The sequence below is a fragment of the Electrona antarctica genome (genome assembly GCF_951216825.1).
Source record: "Electrona antarctica genome assembly, chromosome: 1".
Lineage (NCBI taxonomy): Eukaryota > Metazoa > Chordata > Actinopteri > Myctophiformes > Myctophidae > Electrona > Electrona antarctica.
In genome coordinates this window covers 4,705,052-4,727,383 of record NC_136806.1, presented here as the reverse complement: position 1 = coordinate 4,727,383, position 22,332 = coordinate 4,705,052, and the positions used below count along the sequence as shown (strand labels likewise).

The 22,332-nt window shown below is 48.2% G+C and overlaps 1 protein-coding gene across 1 annotated transcript in view; it reads right to left on the bottom strand.

Annotated features, from left to right (window-relative positions):
- The window catches only part of brinp2 (bone morphogenetic protein/retinoic acid inducible neural-specific 2), a gene marked incomplete at its 3' end in the record, with an annotated part of 362,351 nt that overhangs the window by 136,656 nt on the left and 203,363 nt on the right, over positions 1 to 22,332 (bottom strand). The window contains exon 4 of the mRNA XM_079507203.1: positions 5,358 to 5,539. Within this exon, the coding sequence (XP_079363329.1) occupies positions 5,358 to 5,539 (182 nt within the window). The remainder of the gene's footprint in view (positions 1 to 5,357; positions 5,540 to 22,332) is intronic.

Here is a 22,332-nt window from a genome sequence, read left to right as displayed (position 1 = left end):
CTGCACACTGACGCGTCGGGGACAGGGCTCGGGGCTGTCCTTGCGCAAGACTTTAACGGCGAGGAGCACCCGATCACGTTCATAAGCCGTAAACTCCTACCCCACGAGAAAAATTACGCAACCGTAGAGAAAGAGTGTCTAGCTGTGAAGTGGGCAGTGCACCACTTAAAATACTATCTCTGGGGAAGGACCTTCACACTCTTCACCGACCACGCCCCCCTCAGATGGATGTCCACCAACAAAGACACTAACGCTCGCGTAACGCGCTGGTTCCTTGAACTACAAGCTTACAAGTTCAAGGTGGAACACAAGCCAGGGCGGAGCATCCCCCACGCCGACGCCCTGTCTAGACGGTACGAGGAGGACGGGGGGGGGGGACCCGCACCAGCCAAGCGCTTAAGGGGGGGGATATGTGGTGTCTCGATGGCAGAACACCGCCCAACAGGTAAGCGCACCCCTGGAGGCCAGCAGAGGCAGAGAGAGAGAAGAGCGCACCAACCTCTAGGGCGGGTCCTAGAGGGCAGGTACGTCCCGCGTCACATTCTTGATCAGCTGGAATGCGCGTCACCTGCGTTCTGTCAGAAGGGCGGGACAGTACAAAAGGCAGCTCTCTCTGCCTTAGTACAGATCCAGTCTCCAGGGGTGAAGCAGCACGCTATCGGGCGAGTTGGGCGGTAAGTCGAGCACCACGATTCACTACCCATTCTATGTGTAAACGTGAATAGATATTATACTTATTGTGTCCTGTCCTGTGTCCGAATATAGGCTTCTACGGCGCACTCAGTGAGCGCCTATCTGACGGACAGTCACATAACTGACTGGTGAAGAGGAAGAGGAAAGAGGAGCACATGAGGATGGAAACGGAGTAAATCCCTTAGTACAGCACATACTAAAACATGCACGGGATGGAAATGGAGTAAAATACCTTAGTACACAGCAGAGGAAGCGGAGTGACGCACTCATCCAATGCTGAGTATCCACTATACTTCCCGTGCTTATATATCGAGGCCAAGAGCTGCACAGACTGTTTGATCACGTACCTGCGTTCCCGTTTGCAACCGGCAGCTCTGCGGAGAGCGTGTCTGGCCTAAGTTGTACTCACTCATTCACATTCCTTGCCGAGAGAGTAAATGTCATGCCAACCTGTGTGAAGTCATATACGCACCTTTGATCGCAGTCCCGAGACGAGGTCCAGTGGCGCCCCGCCAGCACCATCAAGTGGGCGAACAAAGGAACTGAACTATCTGTGTTGTAACTCCCTACTGTGACAGGCCATGCAAGTGAATCTGAAAGTACTATTCTGTTAACTGAATTCTGTGATTAAAAGCCTTGGAATAGGCAAACGTCCTTCTGTCTCCTGGGTGTGTGTACCAGTCACCACAATATATATATCACAGACACACAGGCAGCTCCTACTGTAGCTATATATATATATATCACAGACACACAGGCAGCTCCTACTGTAGCTATATATATATATATCACAGACACACAGGCAGCTCCTACTGTAGCTATATATATATATATGACACACAGGCAGCTCCTACTGTAGCTATATATATATATCACATGACACACACACTTTTAAGCCAATCAACAGACTGCTTATTCCCGGGGGAGAAGCAGAAAAAAAGTTTTCCATGGATGGAAGTTCTTCGGGAGGAAAAGTTTCCCCCTTTAATAAAACAGAGTCACCGCAGCGCACCGGGGGGGAAGCGAGCGCTAACTGATGACAAGGCATTATAACCACAATATATAGCAGCAGACTGGGGGGAAACCAGCGTGTGTGTGTGTGTGTGTGCGTGTGTGTGCGTGTGTGTGTGTGTGCGCGTGCGTGCGGCGTGTTTATTTCCATATCTGCACTAGATGGTGAGATATGGCTCTCAAGTGACACTAAACCCGCAGCCACATGACTATTTTAGGTGGGTGTAAGTAAGTATAAAGTAAGCGTGGGAACATTCCCCCTGTGAGCAGCAGGAAGTGGCGGAGCATGTTGTAGCTCTACGCTCGCAGCGGGAGGCGAGGAGCTGCCTGTCACGCTGCTGAAGGTAGCGATGTACGTTCTCTCCCCAGTTGGACATTTTTATTTTATTGTGTGGCTTGACAAGCAAGCCTGGTATATACGATATGAAAGCCGGAATGAAAGAGAGCGGAGAGGATATTGTCGTTGTTACAGCGAGGCCAGGGGTGGCTGTACAGCCGTATATTTATACTAGGGACATATCATTGTGCCTGATCATCTGTAAACTGTGGAACGATGGTGGAAGAAAGATTAACAGCAGACCTGTGGGTCAAACTGCGAATGTAATTGATTCTTGCACGGCCAGTGTGTGGTTTTGCCACATTGATACAACAACTCGGGGCAAAGGGCGCTTACAGAAAGTACTCTGAACCGACACCTGCCCTGTCTTTGCTTTGAAAACTGAAATCAGAGAAAGAAGAGAATACGAAATTACCCAAAATTATAGCCTGGTGAAATACTAAGCAACCACAACAAAAGGAATGACCTAGTCTTTGTATTGAATGAGATCAGAAAGACAGAAGTAGACGGGATAAATTATGTACTTAGAAAATAAGTCTTTATTTCTCGCGGTTGAAAGCAATCAGACTGGTGCTCCTGCAGGCGCTGGTTGGCTCTTATGTCAAAGGATTTAACCCATTCTGAACGGGAACCCCTTTTGGTTCCCGCCACCGAGTGGCGCGCTACGAGCTTGTAGGTCTGCTATTTTTGAAAAATCGAAGAACGACTGACATAGAAACATAGCTTTTTCAGAAAACTGTCAGGATGTAGAAGACATTTTTAGAATCTGATCTCAGGTCAAAATGGGTTAAAGTCCACTCATTCCAATTACAGGGCCTCCAAAGAGTCCTAAATTGCTATTTCTCGTCACTACCTCAGCGTGCCGGGACTGGAGTGGGTAATTTGGGCGCCTGCTGCGTTCCTTGTTGCTAGAGAAGCCGACTCTTTGTTTGGACATTTTTTTATACATGTATAAACCCGTCTTTTGCCCTTGAGTCCCCCCCCCCCCCCCCCCACATTATAGATTTTTCCTGGTTTGTACATTTACTTCCATGCACTGCCGCGTATCGATTGTTTGGCCATACGTGCTGTGGCACATTTACGCCACGCATTCTGTGCCTTTGTGTTTGTTGTTGTAGGATTTGTTGTGATGTGTATTAGACCCCTTGGGGGCACTATAAATTAGAAAAAATCACACCCGTGTGAACTGAGTGGTGTAAGGTTTTATATAGCATGATCAGCCGTGGTCTGATGTAATGTCTGACGTAATGAAATCACACCCGGATGTGATTTCACAACTGGCTTTTTTTGTGCAGAAAAAATGAGCATGGTTGCTACGGTCATCCAGTTCACCCGGGTGTGATTTAATTACGTCAGAAATTATTTTGAACATAGCAACCATGCTCATTTTTTTCTGCACACAAAAGCCAGTTGTAGGAGTGGTTTACACCACTCAAAAAAGGTGAGACCTGAGCACCGGTCTCCACTCCACCAGGTCAGGTAGGTTATTGGGGGCCAGCAATGTTTGGAATTTACCAATCGGGATAGAATATGAAATATCGGACAGATTGGTCTTCATCATAATGACTATAGAGGGTATGCGCATGACATCATCATCATACCCGGAAGTAATGCGGGAACGCCTACTGAGTGGCAAAACAATGTTCTGGCCTTGACAGCCCATACATCCAATCAGAAACGTCCTATCTGATTGACAGCCCATACATCCAATCAGAACAGTCCTATCTGATTGACAGCCCATACATCCAAACAGAAAAGTCCTATCTGATTGTAATACATGCCATTAAACTACGTTAAACTCACTTTGACACTCGGTTTTCCTTTCACTTTATGCATGTGGTCCTTGAGGGGCTTCCAGGTGGTCCCCAGCTAAATGATGGAGAGTTGGTAACCACATGGACCCTTAGGCCTATAGATCTTTAACTCTTGAGAGCGTAAAATTAAACCAAACGGATCCATTTGGTTTCATTTTACGCTCTCAGGACTTACATTATTGTTAAACATCTGCAGAAGTTTACACAATTAGAGAATGTAGGAGGATTGTTATTTTTGTCAACTTGGCCTGTTATCTCTCCTATATGGCAGGGGTTCTCAACGTTTTTGGCCGGGGACCCCCGGAAATGCTTTGGCAATGTCTCGGGACCCCTGCCCCGCCCCCTCCCGACCCCCAATATAAATTGACTGCTACAATAACCTTAAACCATTTTGGGCGGGAACCCCTTTTGGTGTTTTAAGCATTGTTATAATTTAGCTATTGAAAAATAGCAGATCTACAAGCTCATAGCGCGCCACCGAGTGGCGCGCTACGAGCTTGTAGGTCTGCTATTTTTGAAAAATCGTGAAAATAAAATTTAAAAACAAATCTTTTTTTTTTTTTTTTTTTTTTTTCAAATATTTGGGGACCCCCTAAAATAATTTGGCGACCCCCCGAGGGGTCGCGACCCACGGGTTGAGAACCCCTGCTATATGGTACCAACATCAATACTTGGAATTGTGGACACAATCTAGTCCAACGACAACAAAACATTCAACAAGTGTTTGGGTCTGAGAGGCTAAATGTCATACAATAGTGGTCTGTGGCTCAAATACTACAGTATACTGAATAAGTAATGGACCTTGATGTGGAACAGGTTGAAAACCATCTGCTATAAGGGCTTTTCAAACGGGAAGCGAGGAACGCAGGCGTTGTTGCCTGGATCAACGACAGGTCTCCTCCAGGTCTGCCCAAGAGGGGGCGCAACAACGCAAGCGGAAAAAAATAAAGAAGCTAAACAGTATCCATGTCTGGTGAGTCGCGTGGGCACGAAACGAGCACACGCGCAACAAATTCCCGGGACCGCGCTCACGTAAATACGCTTGCATTGTCCCACGGCCACCGCGGCTGCTCCCCAGTGCTCCGAGCAAAAACGCAGGTCTCATTGAAAATGAACTATAGGCGCTAGGGCATTAAGCAACTAGTCGACTAGTCGACTAGTAAATCCACTAGTCGACCTTGCTGGTACTAGTCGACTAGTTGATAAGAAAAAAAAAAACGATTTTGTAGGCCTCAATATCAGGTAGATTATAGTTATAGTTACCAATGTACACAGTTTTTTAATGTACAAATATTTATTTCCAAAAAAAAAAAAAAAAAACGTTTTTTTTTTTTTTTAAACATAAAATGTGGTTTAACAACTAGTCGACTAGTCGACTAGTAAACTAGGCAACTAGTCAACTAGTAAAAATGACTAGAAGTGAATGCCCTAATAGGCGCGTTATATCGCTTCACGTTTGAAAGGCCCTATAGAATGTGTACAGCACAGTAACGTAACCGTACCTTGATGGCGGCGGTGGCTATCTGCAGGTGGTGCAGCCTCCTCAGGGTGCTCTCCCGGTCAGTGAAGTAGGAGGCGGCCAGCTGATGGAGCAGCTCCAGGGACACCACGGAGCTGTTGCTGCCCGTCTCGGACTTCCTACTCAGCCTCTGCTTGTCCAGGAAGATGGTCAGGGACTCCTCACCTGCATGGGGGAACAACACGCCAGGCACAAACACAGTTAGTTTGTTTGTTAGATAGTTAGTTATAGTTAGTTAGTTTGGACTCGGTGTGTGTGTGTGTCTGTGTGTCTGTGTGTCTGTCTGACTGACTGACTGACTGACTGAATTCTTGTTGTCCTATAGTCTAGTCTTCATTGTCTTGTCTTTGTTTTTGACCTATCTATCGACCTGACTTGTACAGTATCTTATTTTGTCTGGCTGGTTTGTAATTTCCGTGGTCAGTTACTGTAACACTAGCATCCTTATTCTGGCCATGTCATGTGTCATGCCATACGCAAGAGTCAGAAAGCATGATGGGGTTAATTCCAGAATGGCCACCATGGCACATATTTAGACCCCTGGCTCTCACATTGCAGTGAGGGTTCCCCCTCAGGGTGAGGGTCCCCCTCGGTCATGTGTCCTTGAGGGGGTTCCAAACGGACCATTACAGGTCTGTACCTCAAGAGATATGGGGGTCCTTGAATTTAAACCAAAATGTTTGAGAACCATAACTGTTCTCTAGACCAGGGGTTCTCAACCCGTGGGTCGCGACCCCTCGGGGGGTCGCCAAATTATTTTAGGGGGTCCCCAAATTATTTAAAAAAAAAAAAAAAAGATTTTTTTTAAAATTTTATTTTCACGATTTTTCAAAAATAGCAGACCTACAAGCTCGTAGCGCGCCATGAGCTTGTAGATCTGCTATTTTTCAATAGCTAAATTATAACAATGCTTAAAACACCAAAAGGGGTTCCCGCCCAAAATGGTTTAAGGTTATTGTAGCAGTCAATTTATATTGGGGGTTGGGAGGGGGCGGGGCGGGGGTCCCGAGACATTGCCAAAGCATTTCCGGGGGTCCCCGGCCAAAAATGTTGAGAACCCCTGATTTAGACCACACTAAAGCATCAATAAACAGCACATTCCAGGATTCACAGCAGGGATGACTGCAGTATATACCCACCGCCTGCCTCAGGTAATTCTAGCAGTGCAGATGATGATAAATGACTCTCCATGGAAGAGTTACACCATAGTGTGTGTAGTCGACAGCACAGCATGAGCCCCGTAAATGAGTGCTAACAGACTGAGTCGTCCTCGGGTTGGACCATTATAACCCTAATCTGGACATGCCATAACTGGTGAGCAAACCAGACCAAGACCAAGAGCACAGCATAACACTGATTTGAACCCATTTTGACCTGAGATCAGATTCTAAAAATGTCTTCTACATCCTGACAGTTTTCTGAAAAAGCTATGTTTCTATGTCAGTGGTTCTTCGATTTTTCAAAAATAGCAGACCTACAAGCTCGTAGCGCGCCACTCGGTGGCGCGCTATGAGCTTGTAGATCTGCTATTTTTCAATAGCTAAAGCATAACATAATGCTTACACCAAAAGGGGTTCCCGCCCAAAATGGGTTAACCACCATATTATGCTGGCTATTAAAAAATAGAAGATATATTGAACTATTTGAACACAAATCTTCTCTTGTGGTGGTCCCTGGCACGAGACCTTTCAGATGGGGGTCCGCGACCAAATACATATCAATTTGGGGAGGGGGGGGGGGGGGGGTCCTTGACATGAAAACTGTCTGTTTGAGGGTAGGGTTTGCAGTAAGTGGTTAAAACGGCCTTTTTTTCTTTCTCTCTTTTCTAACTTTTTTTTCCCTCTTTCCATAATCCTCCAATGACTTCCAGTCTACTTAGTCTAACTCAGAGCCATCTAATAGAAGAGTTACGATATTGAGGGGGCAGAAACAAGCCCTCGAGCGCTGTTCATGCAGCCTGAACTGAGACAAGCTGGAGTTGGAAATACATTGTTTTCAACGAGGGCGGCGCAAATAAGAATTTTTATTTTAACTCTTACTCTGCTAGCATTTATTGAAAAATTTGGATCTAATTCACACCAGCATTTTTTTAATTTGAGCTCTTATTTTGAAAAGCCACAGTTCAAGTCTACCGGAAGTAGCTTATCCTAGGACGCTCGACGGAGCCGAGACAGGCTTTGTTTACATGAACGATCTATGCCGGTGCACTGGAGAGCTCCACATCGCCGGCTCTGTGCCGTCAAAGAAACGCTGTTTTGACCAAAATGCCATATGGGACAATAAGGAATAGGAGATACAGGCGATTGAAAGAAACGGATAGAATGGATTATTATGGCGACGACGATCTAAGATGAACGATCCAGTGCTGTGCTAACAACACAGCTAGCTAACCGGCTAACGTAAGTAGCATTATGGCTCGATCGATCGAATGCACTATAAAAGCGCAGTTGCCATTAATCTTCGGCAATGGCGTTAAGCGTCAGTATCAAAATTAGGCTTCAATTGACAATAATCTTCGGCAATGGCGCTATAGGAGTTAAGCATGTGTGCAACATGACAACTGTTTTAAAGTATTGTACAGTAACAACTAAAGTCTCTTTAATGTTTATGTTGTACTATTACTACAAAACAATATTTTTAAAGGGATTTAAGATCATTAAAGCTGGGCTGTTGTCTGAGTCCAATGCATCTCTGCCTACTTCCAGTCCAGGACTTGTCCCAGTTGGTTGTCCCTGTGCTCAATAGAAGTCTATGTAGGAGAGCCGCCATTGGACTGAAGCCCCATGAAGTGAACGCAGTTTGGGTAACTCTATATATCTAAGGCTCTGGTCTAACTGTAGTACTGAATTCTCTCAATTGTGGCGTTTTTATTGTCCATGCTCTCATTTGCGCTGACAAGTCTATTGTAGTTCAAGTGTAGTTCTATTTTTATAAGATACAGATTACATTTTATTAGGCACACACCTGTGATAACCTGGGGGGGGGAAAGCTCTATATCTGGCCCTGCTTTAGTCCATTTTGACCTGAGATCAGATTCTAAAAATGTCTTCTACATCCTGACAGTTTTCTGAAAAAGCTATGTTTCTATGTCAGTGGTTCTTCGATTTAAAAAAAATAGCAGACCTACAAGCTCGTAGCGCGCCACTCGGTGGCGCGCTATGAGCTTGTAGATCTGCTATTTATCAATAGCTAAAGCATAACATAATGCTAACACCAAAAGGGGTTCCCGCCCCAAAATGAGTTAGTCCACCAACAAACAAAAGGTCAGAAACGTTCACTGCAGTAGAGTTCAACATCCATGTTGGCAAGAACGAGACAATTGCCACTGCATAAGCATATGAGCTCATTATATTCAAATTGGTTTAAACAAAAAATGGGGTGCACATGACACACTGAATGTAGGCTGCTCAAAATAAGTTTTAACAGATTTCACATTGGTTTTGAGAAAAGGAAAAAAACACTAGTTTCTAGAGCTCCATCAGACTTACTTTTATTAAAGGAAAGAATTTCAAAGTTTCGACACTAGGACTTTTTATTCCTGGTGAAGACCTAGTGTCGAAACGTTGCAATTATTTGCCTTTAACCCATTTTGGGCGGGAACCCCTTTTGGTGTTTTAAACATTGTTATAATTTAGCTATTTTTGAAAAATCGTGAAATGTGGCGCAAATCTTGAATATATATTATTTCAGAGCGAACCTTTTTAACTCAAATCTTTGCTTCTTTCGACACTAGGACTTTTTTTCCTACGTAGTGTCGAAACGTTGCAATTATTTGCCTTTAAAAAAAGTAAGTCTGATGGAGCTCTAGAAACTAGTGTGCGGATGTTTTTTTTCCTTTTCCTTGATGTTTTGCATCGACGCCTGACACATCCAGCACCTGCCCTAAATATAGCCATTGAGATGTGTACACAATCTTCTCTGTGTTTTGAAAAAAAGGACCCATTCCTCCCCTAAATAAATGTCAAATATAATTTGGATTAATCTGTACCGTGTTCTTCTGCCCCAAGTCTCTGACGCAACTCGCCCACATTAATCTGTACCGTGTTCTTCTGCCCCAAGTCTCTGACGCAACTCGCCCACATTAATCTGTACCGTGTTCTTCTGCCCCAAGTCTCTGACGCAACTCGCCCACATTAATCTGTACCGTGTTCTTCTGCCCCAAGTCTCTGACGCAACTCGCCCACATTAATCTGTACCGTGTTCTTCTGCCCCAAGTCTCTGACGCAACTCGCCCACATTAATCTGTACCGTGTTCTTCTGCCCCAAGTCTCTGACGCAACTCGCCCACATTAATCTGTACCGTGTTCTTCTGCCCCAAGTCTCTGACGCAACTCGCCCACATTAATCTGTACCGTGTTCTTCTGCCCCAAGTCTCTGACGCAACTCGCCCACATTAATCTGTACCGTGTTCTTCTGCCCCAAGTCTCTGACGCAACTCGCCCACATTAATCTGTACCGTGTTCTTCTGCCCCAAGTCTCTGACGCAACTCGCCCACATTAATCTGTACCGTGTTCTTCTGCCCCAAGTCTCTGACGCAACTCGCCCACATTAATCTGTACCGTGTTCTTCTGCCCCAAGTCTCTGACGCAACTATTAATCTGTACCGTGTTCTTCTGCCCCAAGTCTCTGACGCAACTCGCCCACATTAATCTGTACCGTGTTCTTCTGCCCCAAGTCTCTGACGCAACTATTAATCTGTACCGTGTTCTTCTGCCCCAAGTCTCTGACGCAACTCGCCCACATTAATCTGTACCGTGTTCTTCTGCCCCAAGTCTCTGACGCAACTCGCCCACATTAATCTGTACCGTGTTCTTCTGCCCCAAGTCTCTGACGCAACTCGCCCACAGTTAATCTGTACCGTGTTCTTCTGCCCCAAGTCTCTGACGCAACTCGCCCACAGTTAATCTGTACCGTGTTCTTCTGCCCCAAGTCTCTGACGCAACTCGCCCACAGTTAATCTGTACCGTGTTCTTCTGCCCCAAGTCTCTGACGCAACTCGCCCACATTAATCTGTACCGTGTTCTTCTGCCCCAAGTCTCTGACGCAACTCGCCCACATTAATCTGTACCGTGTTCTTCTGCCCCAAGTCTCTGACGCAACTCGCCCACATTAATCTGTACCGTGTTCTTCTGCCCCAAGTCTCTGACGCAACTCGCCCACATTAATCTGTACCGTGTTCTTCTGCCCCAAGTCTCTGACGCAACTCGCCCACATTAATCTGTACCGTGTTCTTCTGCCCCAAGTCTCTGACGCAACTCGCCCACATTAATCTGTACCGTGTTCTTCTGCCCCAAGTCTCTGACGCAACTCGCCCACAGTTAATCTGTACCGTGTTCTTCTGCCCCAAGTCTCTGACGCAACTCGCCCACAGTTAATCTGTACCGTGTTCTTCTGCCCAAGTCTCTGACGCAACTCGCCCACATTAATCTGTACCGTGTTCTTCTGCCCCAAGTCTCTGACGCAACTCGCCCACATTAATCTGTACCGTGTTCTTCTGCCCCAAGTCTCTGACGCAACTCGCCCACATTAATCTGTACCGTGTTCTTCTGCCCCAAGTCTCTGACGCAACTCGCCCACATGAATCTGTACCGTGTTCTTCTGCCCCAAGTCTCTGACGCAACTCGCCCACATGAATCTGTACCGTGTTCTTCTGCCCCAAGTCTCTGACGCAACTCGCCCACATTAATCTGTACCGTGTTCTTCTGCCCCAAGTCTCTGACGCAACTCGCCCACATGAATCTGTACCGTGTTCTTCTGCCCCAAGTCTCTGACGCAACTCGCCCACATGAATCTGTACCGTGTTCTTCTGCCCCAAGTCTCTGACGCAACTCGCCCACATTAATCTGTACCGTGTTCTTCTGCCCCAAGTCTCTGACGCAACTCGCCCACAGTTAATCTGTACCGTGTTCTTCTGCCCCAAGTCTCTGACGCAACTCGCCCACATGAATCTGTACCGTGTTCTTCTGCCCCAAGTCTCTGACGCAACTCGCCCACATGAATCTGTACCGTGTTCTTCTGCCCCAAGTCTCTGACGCAACTCGCCCACATTAATCTGTACCGTGTTCTTCTGCCCCAAGTCTCTGACGCAACTCGCCCACAGTTAATCTGTACCGTGTTCTTCTGCCCCAAGTCTCTGACGCAACTCGCCCACATGAATCTGTACCGTGTTCTTCTGCCCCAAGTCTCTGACGCAACTCGCCCACAGTTAATCTGTACCGTGTTCTTCTGCCCCAAGTCTCTGACGCAACTCGCCCACATTAATCTGTACCGTGTTCTTCTGCCCCAAGTCTCTGACGCAACTCGCCCACAGTTAATCTGTACCGTGTTCTTCTGCCCCAAGTCTCTGACGCAACTCGCCCACAGTTAATCTGTACCGTGTTCTTCTGCCCCAAGTCTCTGACGCAACTCGCCCACATTAATCTGTACCGTGTTCTTCTGCCCCAAGTCTCTGACGCAACTCGCCCACAGTTAATCTGTACCGTGTTCTTCTGCCCCAAGTCTCTGACGCAACTCGCCCACATTAATCTGTACCGTGTTCTTCTGCCCCAAGTCTCTGACGCAACGTGTTCTTCTGCCCCAAGTCTCTGACGCAACTCGCCCACATTAATCTGTACCGTGTTCTTCTGCCCCAAGTCTCTGACGCAACGTGTTCTTCTGCCCAAGTCTCTGACGCAACTCGCCCACATTAATCTGTACCGTGTTCTTCTGCCCCAAGTCTCTGACGCAACTCGCCCACATTAATCTGTACCGTGTTCTTCTGCCCCAAGTCTCTGACGCAACTCGCCCACATTAATCTGTACCGTGTTCTTCTGCCCCAAGTCTCTGACGCAACTCGCCCACATGAATCTGTACCGTGTTCTTCTGCCCCAAGTCTCTGACGCAACTCGCCCACATGAATCTGTACCGTGTTCTTCTGCCCCAAGTCTCTGACGCAACTCGCCCACATTAATCTGTACCGTGTTCTTCTGCCCCAAGTCTCTGACGCAACTCGCCCACATGAATCTGTACCGTGTTCTTCTGCCCCAAGTCTCTGACGCAACTCGCCCACATGAATCTGTACCGTGTTCTTCTGCCCCAAGTCTCTGACGCAACTCGCCCACATTAATCTGTACCGTGTTCTTCTGCCCCAAGTCTCTGACGCAACTCGCCCACAGTTAATCTGTACCGTGTTCTTCTGCCCCAAGTCTCTGACGCAACTCGCCCACATGAATCTGTACCGTGTTCTTCTGCCCCAAGTCTCTGACGCAACTCGCCCACATGAATCTGTACCGTGTTCTTCTGCCCCAAGTCTCTGACGCAACTCGCCCACATTAATCTGTACCGTGTTCTTCTGCCCCAAGTCTCTGACGCAACTCGCCCACAGTTAATCTGTACCGTGTTCTTCTGCCCCAAGTCTCTGACGCAACTCGCCCACATGAATCTGTACCGTGTTCTTCTGCCCCAAGTCTCTGACGCAACTCGCCCACAGTTAATCTGTACCGTGTTCTTCTGCCCCAAGTCTCTGACGCAACTCGCCCACATTAATCTGTACCGTGTTCTTCTGCCCCAAGTCTCTGACGCAACTCGCCCACAGTTAATCTGTACCGTGTTCTTCTGCCCCAAGTCTCTGACGCAACTCGCCCACAGTTAATCTGTACCGTGTTCTTCTGCCCCAAGTCTCTGACGCAACTCGCCCACATTAATCTGTACCGTGTTCTTCTGCCCCAAGTCTCTGACGCAACTCGCCCACAGTTAATCTGTACCGTGTTCTTCTGCCCCAAGTCTCTGACGCAACTCGCCCACATTAATCTGTACCGTGTTCTTCTGCCCCAAGTCTCTGACGCAACGTGTTCTTCTGCCCCAAGTCTCTGACGCAACTCGCCCACATTAATCTGTACCGTGTTCTTCTGCCCCAAGTCTCTGACGCAACGTGTTCTTCTGCCCCAAGTCTCTGACGCAACTCGCCCACATTAATCTGTACCGTGTTCTTCTGCCCCAAGTCTCTGACGCAACTCGCCCACAGTTAATCTGTACCGTGTTCTTCTGCCCCAAGTCTCTGACGCAACTCGCCCACAGTTAATCTGTACCGTGTTCTTCTGCCCCAAGTCTCTGACGCAACTCGCCCACATTAATCTGTACCGTGTTCTTCTGCCCCAAGTCTCTGACGCAACTCGCCCACAGTTAATCTGTACCGTGTTCTTCTGCCCCAAGTCTCTGACGCAACTCGCCCACAGTTAATCTGTACCGTGTTCTTCTGCCCCAAGTCTCTGACGCAACTCGCCCACATTAATCTGTACCGTGTTCTTCTGCCCCAAGTCTCTGACGCAACTCGCCCACAGTTAATCTGTACCGTGTTCTTCTGCCCCAAGTCTCTGACGCAACTCGCCCACATTAATCTGTACCGTGTTCTTCTGCCCCAAGTCTCTGACGCAACGTGTTCTTCTGCCCCAAGTCTCTGACGCAACTCGCCCACATTAATCTGTACCGTGTTCTTCTGCCCCAAGTCTCTGACGCAACGTGTTCTTCTGCCCCAAGTCTCTGACGCAACTCGCCCACATTAATCTGTACCGTGTTCTTCTGCCCCAAGTCTCTGACGCAACTCGCCCACATTAATCTGTACCGTGTTCTTCTGCCCCAAGTCTCTGACGCAACTCGCCCACATTAATCTGTACCGTGTTCTTCTGCCCCAAGTCTCTGACGCAACTCGCCCACATGAATCTGTACCGTGTTCTTCTGCCCCAAGTCTCTGACGCAACTCGCCCACATGAATCTGTACCGTGTTCTTCTGCCCCAAGTCTCTGACGCAACTCGCCCACATTAATCTGTACCGTGTTCTTCTGCCCCAAGTCTCTGACGCAACTCGCCCACATGAATCTGTACCGTGTTCTTCTGCCCCAAGTCTCTGACGCAACTCGCCCACATGAATCTGTACCGTGTTCTTCTGCCCCAAGTCTCTGACGCAACTCGCCCACATTAATCTGTACCGTGTTCTTCTGCCCCAAGTCTCTGACGCAACTCGCCCACAGTTAATCTGTACCGTGTTCTTCTGCCCCAAGTCTCTGACGCAACTCGCCCACATTAATCTGTACCGTGTTCTTCTGCCCCAAGTCTCTGACGCAACTCGCCCACATTAATCTGTACCGTGTTCTTCTGCCCCAAGTCTCTGACGCAACTCGCCCACAATTTGCAGCTCACCCTTTTCTTTCCTTAACCCATTTAGGCCTGAAAAAAGGGTCTTCTAAATCCTGACAGTTTTCTGAAATACCTGTTTCTAGGCCTATATCACTCAATATTTCATGTCAAGGACCCCAAAAATGATCTGTAATTGGCCTCCGAGACCCCCATTCTAAAAATATGTTGTTCCAGGGACCCTCCAGAAGCAAAGATTTGAGTTAAAAACGTGAAAAAATATATTCCAAATTTGAGGCACATTTTCACGATTTTTCAAAAATAGCAGACCTACAAGCTCGTAGCGCGCCACTCGGTGGCGCGCTACGAGCTTGTAGATCTGCTATGTTTCAATAGCTAAATTATAACAATGTTTAAAACACCAAAAGGGGTTCCCGCCCAGAATGGATTAATATTTGGTGCTGGTACAGTATAATGATCCAAGGTCAGCCTAATCTTCACTCAAATGTGTTTTCCTCCCGGTTCTTTCTTCTCGGGTTACGTCCTCCACTCGGGGTGTTACTCATAATTGCAATTGAATAATAGCCCATAATCAAATATTAAGGAACCAAAAAATAATACTTTTGGGTCTATCTTGTGTCGTGGTTTGGGTGGACACGTGGGTGGACACGGGGACACCTCTCCCTCTGAACGTTTCAGTGTTTAGGTGGACACCTCTCCCTCTGAACGTTTCAGTGTTTGGGTGGACACGTGGACACCTCTCCCTCTGAACGTTTCAGTGTTTGGGTGGACACGTGGACACCTCCATCTGAACGTTTCAGTGTTTGGGTGGACATGTGGACACCTCTCCCTCTGAACGTTTCAGTGTTTGGGTGGACACGTGGACACCTCTCCCTCTGAACGTTTCAGTGTTTGGGTGGACACGTGGACACCTCCATCTGAACGTTTCAGTGTTTGGGTGGACACGTGGACACCTCTCCCTCTGAACGTTTCAGTGTTTGGGTGGACACGTGGACACCTCTCCCTCTGAACGTTTCAGTGTTTGGGTGGACACGTGGACACCTCTACCTCTGAACGTTTCAGTGTTTGGGTGGACACGTGGACACCTCTCCCTCTGAACGTTTCAGTGTTTGGGTGGACAACGTGGACACCTCTCCCTCTGAACGTCTCAGTGTTTAGGTGGACAACGTGGACACCTCTCCCTCTGAACGTTTCAGTGTTTGGGTGGACACGGGGACACCTCTCCCTCTGAACGTTTCAGTGTTTGGGTGGACACGTGGACACCTCTCCCTCTGAACGTTTCAGTGTTTGGGTGGACACGTGGACACCTCTCCCTCTGAACGTTTCAGTGTTTGGGTGGACAACGTGGACACCTCTCCCTCTGAACGTTTCAGTGTTTGGGTGGACAACGTGGACACCTCTCCCTCTGAACGTTTCAGTGTTTGGGTGGACACGTGGACACCTCTCCCTCTGAACGTTTCAGTGTTTGGGTGGACACGTGGACACCTCCATCTGAACGTTTCAGTGTTTGGGTGGACAAGTGGACACCTCCATCTGAACGTTTCAGTGTTTGGGTGGACACCTCTCCCTCTGAACGTTTCAGTGTTTGGGTGGACACGTGGACACCTCTCCCTCTGAACGTTTCAGTGTTTGGGTGGACACATGGACACCTCCCTCTGAACGTTTCAGTGTTTGGGTGGACACGTGGACACCTCTCCCTCTGAACGTTTCAGTGTTTGGGTGGACACGTGGACACCTCTCCCTCTGAACGTTTCAGTGTTTGGGTGGACACGTGGACACCTCTCCCTCTGAACGTTTCAGTGGTCTTGTTTGGGTGGACACGTGGACACCTCCCTCTGAACGTTTCAGTGATCTTGTGTTGTGGTTTGGGTGGACACGTGGACACCTCTCCCTCTGAACGTTTCAGTGTTTGGGTGGACACGGGGACACCTCTCCCTCTGAACGTTTCAGTGTTTGGGTGGACACGTGGACACCTCTCCCTCTGAACGTTTCAGTGTTTGGGTGGACACGGGGACACCTCTCCCTCTGAACGTTTCAGTGTTTGGGTGGACACGTGGACACCTCTCCCTCTGAACGTTTCAGTGTTTGGGTGGACACGGGGACACCTCTCCCTCTGAACGTTTCAGTGTTTGGGTGGACACGTGGACACCTCTCCCTCTGAACGTTTCAGTGTTTGGGTGGACACGGGGACACCTCTCCCTCTGAACGTTTCAGTGTTTGGGTGGACACGTGGACACCTCTCCCTCTGAACGTTTCAGTGTTTGGGTGGACACGTGGACACCTCTCCCTCTGAACGTTTCAGTGTTTGGGTGGACACGGGGACACCTCTCCCTCTGAACGTTTCAGTGTTTGGGTGGACACGTGGACACCTCTCCCTCTGAACGTTTCAGTGTTTGGGTGGACACGGGGACACCTCTCCCTCTGAACGTTTCAGTGTTTGGGTGGACACGTGGACACCTCTCCCTCTGAACGTTTCAGTGTTTGGGTGGACACGTGGACACCTCTCCCTCTGAACGTTTCAGTGGTCTTGTTTGGGTGGACACGTGGACACCTCCCTCTGAACGTTTCAGTGATCTTGTGTTGTGGTTTGGGTGGACACGTGGACACCTCTCCCTCTGAACGTTTCAGTGTTTGGGTGGACACGGGGACACCTCTCCCTCTGAACGTTTCAGTGTTTGGGTGGACACGTGGACACCTCTCCCTCTGAACGTTTCAGTGTTTGGGTGGACACGTGGACACCTCTCCCTCTGAACGTTTCAGTGTTTGGGTGGACACGGGGACACCTCTCCCTCTGAACGTTTCAGTGTTTGGGTGGACACGTGGACACCTCTCCCTCTGAACGTTTCAGTGTTTGGGTGGACACGTGGACACCTCTCCCTCTGAACGTTTCAGTGTTTGGGTGGACACATGGACACCTCCCTCTGAACGTTTCAGTGTTTGGGTGGACACGTGGACACCTCTCCCTCTGAACGTTTCAGTGTTTGGGTGGACACGTGGACACCTCTCCCTCTGAACGTTTCAGTGTTTGGGTGGACACGTGGACACCTCTCCCTCTGAACGTTTCAGTGGTCTTGTTTGGGTGGACACGTGGACACCTCCCTCTGAACGTTTCAGTGATCTTGTGTTGTGGTTTGGGTGGACACGTGGACACCTCTCCCTCTGAACGTTTCAGTGTTTGGGTGGACACGGGGACACCTCTCCCTCTGAACGTTTCAGTGTTTGGGTGGACACGTGGACACCTCTCCCTCTGAACGTTTCAGTGTTTGGGTGGACACGGGGACACCTCTCCCTCTGAACGTTTCAGTGTTTGGGTGGACACGTGGACACCTCTCCCTCTGAACGTTTCAGTGTTTGGGTGGACACGTGGACACCTCTCCCTCTGAACGTTTCAGTGTTTGGGTGGACACGGGGACACCTCTCCCTCTGAACGTTTCAGTGTTTGGGTGGACACGTGGACACCTCTCCCTCTGAACGTTTCAGTGTTTGGGTGGACACGGGGACACCTCTCCCTCTGAACGTTTCAGTGTTTGGGTGGACACGTGGACACCTCTCCCTCTGAACGTTTCAGTGTTTGGGTGGACACGTGGACACCTCTCCCTCTGAACGTTTCAGTGGTCTTGTTTGGGTGGACACGTGGACACCTCCCTCTGAACGTTTCAGTGATCTTGTGTTGTGGTTTGGGTGGACACGTGGACACCTCTCCCTCTGAACGTTTCAGTGTTTGGGTGGACACGGGGACACCTCTCCCTCTGAACGTTTCAGTGTTTGGGTGGACACGTGGACACCTCTCCCTCTGAACGTTTCAGTGTTTGGGTGGACACGTGGACACCTCTCCCTCTGAACGTTTCAGTGTTTGGGTGGACACGGGGACACCTCTCCCTCTGAACGTTTCAGTGTTTGGGTGGACACGTGGACACCTCTCCCTCTGAACGTTTCAGTGTTTGGGTGGACACGTGGACACCTCTCCCTCTGAACGTTTCAGTGTTTGGGTGGACACATGGACACCTCTCCCTCTGAACGTTTCAGTGTTTGGGTGGACATGTGGACACCTCTCCCTCTGAACGTTTCAGTGTTTGGGTGGACAACGTGGACACCTCTCCCTCTGAACATTTCAGTGTTTGGGTGGACACGTGGACACCTCTCCCTCTGAACGTTTCAGTGTTTGGGTGGACATGTGGACACCTCTCCCTCTGAACGTTTCAGTGTTTGGGTGGACACGTGGACGCCTCTCCCTCTGAACGTTTCAGTGTTTGGGTGGACACGTGGACACCTCTCCCTCTGAACGTTTCAGTGTTTGGGTGGACACATGGACACCTCTCCCTCTGAACGTTTCAGTGGTCTTGTTTGGGTGGACACGTGGACACCTCCCTCTGAACGTTTCAGTGATCTTGTGTTGTGGTTTGGGTGGACACGTGGACACCTCTCCCTCTGAACGTTTCAGTGTTTGGGTGGACACGGGGACACCTCTCCCTCTGAACGTTTCAGTGTTTGGGTGGACAACGTGGACACCTCTCCCTCTGAACGTTTCAGTGTTTGGGTGGACAACGTGGACACCTCTCCCTCTGAACGTTTCAGTGTTTGGGTGGACACGGGGACACCTCTCCCTCTGAACGTTTCAGTGTTTGGGTGGACACGTGGACACCTCTCCCTCTGAACGTTTCAGTGTTTGGGTGGACAACGTGGACACCTCTCCCTCTGAACGTTTCAGTGTTTGGGTGGACACGTGGACACCTCTCCCTCTGAACGTTTCAGTGTTTGGGTGGACACGTGGACACCTCTCCCTCTGAACGTTTCAGTGGTCTCGTGTCGTGGTTTGGGTGGACAACGTGGACACCTCTCCCTCTGAACGTTTCAGTGTTTGGGTGGACATGTGGACACCTCCCTCTGAACATTTCAGTGTTTGGGTGGACACGGGGACACCCCTCCCTCTGAACGTTTCAGTGGTCTTGTGTTTAGGTGGACACGTGGACACCTCTCCCTCTGAACGTTTCAGTGGTCTTGTGTTTGGGTGGACACGTGGACACCTCTCCCTCTGAACGTTTCAGTGGTCTTGTGTTTAGGTGGACACGTGGACACCTCTCCCTCTGAACGTTTCAGTGATCTTGTGTCATGGTTTGGGTGGACACGTGGACACCTCTCCCTCTGAACGTTTCAGTGATCTTGTGTCATGGTTTGGGTGGACACGTGGACACCTCCCTCTGAACGTTTCAGTGATCTTGTGTCATGGTTTGGGTGGACACGTGGACACCTCTCCCTCTGAACGTTTCAGTGATCTTGTGTCATGGTTTGGGTGGACACGTGGACACCTCTCCCTCTGAACGTTTCAGTGATCTTGTGTCATGGTTTGGGTGGACACGTGGACACCTCTCCCTCTGAACGTTTCTGTGATCTTGTGTCATGGTTTGGGTGGACACGTGGACACCTCTCCCTCTGAACGTTTCTGTGATCTTGTGTCATGGTTTGGGTGGACACGTGGACACCTCTCCCTCTGAACGTTTCTGTGATCTTGTGTCATGGTTTGGGTGGACACGTGGACACCTCTCCCTCTGAACGTTTCTGTGATCTTGTGTCATGGTTTGGGTGGACACGTGGACACCTCTCCCTCTGAACGTTTCAGTAAGCCGCTGGTATATCGTCGTTATTGTCGTTCCTTTTCGTGAGCCAGTGGCGTAGCATCATGGTGATGCTGTTGTTGTTTAGCCCTCCTCCCAAACACACACATGCGTGCAAGTAGCCTACTTGCGGGACGGGGAGAGAGTTTCAGCATGTAGATCGGCTACATGCATTTGTCCTAATGTTGGTGCTAAATAAAGTTATAATATCTTACTATAAAAATTACCAAATATAATTTTGAGATCCATTTATCAATTTTGAAAGATCTGATGTGGTTTTAACAGTTGACAGTACCATGCTAACATTAAAAAACGTGTTATTTATTTAGTGAGTTAATACTCCTTTAGAGAGATACTGTACATGGATATTTCTCTGAAGAGTTCTCTGTTGCTATAACACACACACGTGTTCTCCATTAGAGTTCTCTGTTGCTATAACACACACGCACGTGTTCTCCATTAGAGTTCTCTGTTGCTATAACACACACGCACGTGTTCTCCATTAGCGTTACACATTTACACATGATCAGTCTTTCAAGAAAGTGGATGGAAATCAGCATCACTGATAAATCCGAAAAGTGTACATGTTCATTAATATGCTCTGCCCCGTCCAAATAAACATATACAGTAAAGTAAAGTAATAAAGTAGCCTAACCGATTGTGAATGCAACATCATTGTGCCATTAGAACACATCTGTGGCGTAAAGCATCATCTTTAACCCATTTTGGGCGGGAACCCCTTTTGGTGTTCTAAGCATTATGTTATGCTTTAGCTATTGAAAAATAGCAGATCTACAAGCTTGTAGGTCTGCTATTTTTGAAAAATCGTGAAAATGTGGCCCAAATGTTTGAATATATTCTTTCAGAGCGAACGTTTTTAGCTCAAGTTTTTCAGAAAACTGTCAGGATTTAGAAGGAATTTGTAGAATCGTTCCCAGGTCAAAATGGGTTAAATCAGTAAAATGATCATAAAAGCTCCACTATAGTTTTTTTCTTCTTTTTTTTTGTCAATTCTATGCCTCCTATAATATATACATTCATTCATTTCCCCAACAGACAACATTCAAAAACATGCTGAATGTTGGAAATGACTGGTTGCTTCAGGGCATGTATTACATGTATTCATATACCCTAGTGTTTTTCTCTGTCAGAAAAGCTCCGGCAGGATGCTGGGGAACCAAAAAGGTGCTGCGTGAGGCCTTTTGACAGTGGCGTGAATATCGAGGGCACACCGGGGGGGCCAAGATGCCATGGGGGGCCGGCCCCTTGATGGAAGAAAAAATAATAAATAAGCCATGAAGGCGATCCAATTTTCTCTGCCGAAAACCTGCGTGCGCCTGCAAGTTGCATATGCCTGCAAGTTGCATATGCCTGCAAGTTGCATATGCCTGCAAGTTGCATATGCCTGCGAGTTGCATATGCCTGCAAGTTGCATATGCCTGCGAGTTGCATATGCCTGCGAGTTGCATATGCCTGCAAGTTGCATATGCCTGCGAGTTGCATATGCCTGCGAGTTGCATATGCCTGCGAGTTGCATATGCCTGCGAGTTGCATATGCCTGCGAGTTGCATATGCCTGCAAGTTGCATATGCCTGCAAGTTGCATATGCGTCAGCGTGCCCCATGTGGATCTGCTCAGAGCTAAAGCGGCCCCTCCTCCTCCGCCCGGTCTGGCAGTTAGTGAGTTAACACATTGACGGCCATTGACTTAAAACAACGTCATCTCAAATCCATGCAACACTTACATCCAACAATAACCGTTAGTGCCTACAAAAAATAAAATAAAAAGTAAAGTCTCTCAGCAGGGAAATGCCCAAACAAGGCATTTCCTGTTTACAGCAACCTCAAATGAATTCCTGGAGGTCAATGTGCTGAAGTCAATAGTGGCGAGCCATTCACGGTTCTTTAACGCATTCTGGGCGGGAACCCCTTTTGGTGTTTTATCTAAGCATTGTGGTATACATTTAGCTATTGAAAAATAGCAGATCTAAAAGCTCATAGCACGCCACCGAGTGGCGCGCTAAGAGCTTGTAGGTCTGCTATTGTTGAAAAATAGTGAAAATGCGGCACAAATCTTTGAATATATATTCTTTCAGAGCGAACGTTTTTAACTCAAATCTTTGCTTCTGGGGGGTCCCTGGAACAACATATTTTCAGATGGGGGTCGGTGGCCAAATACATAGAATTCTTGGGGTCCTTGACATGAAATATTGAGCA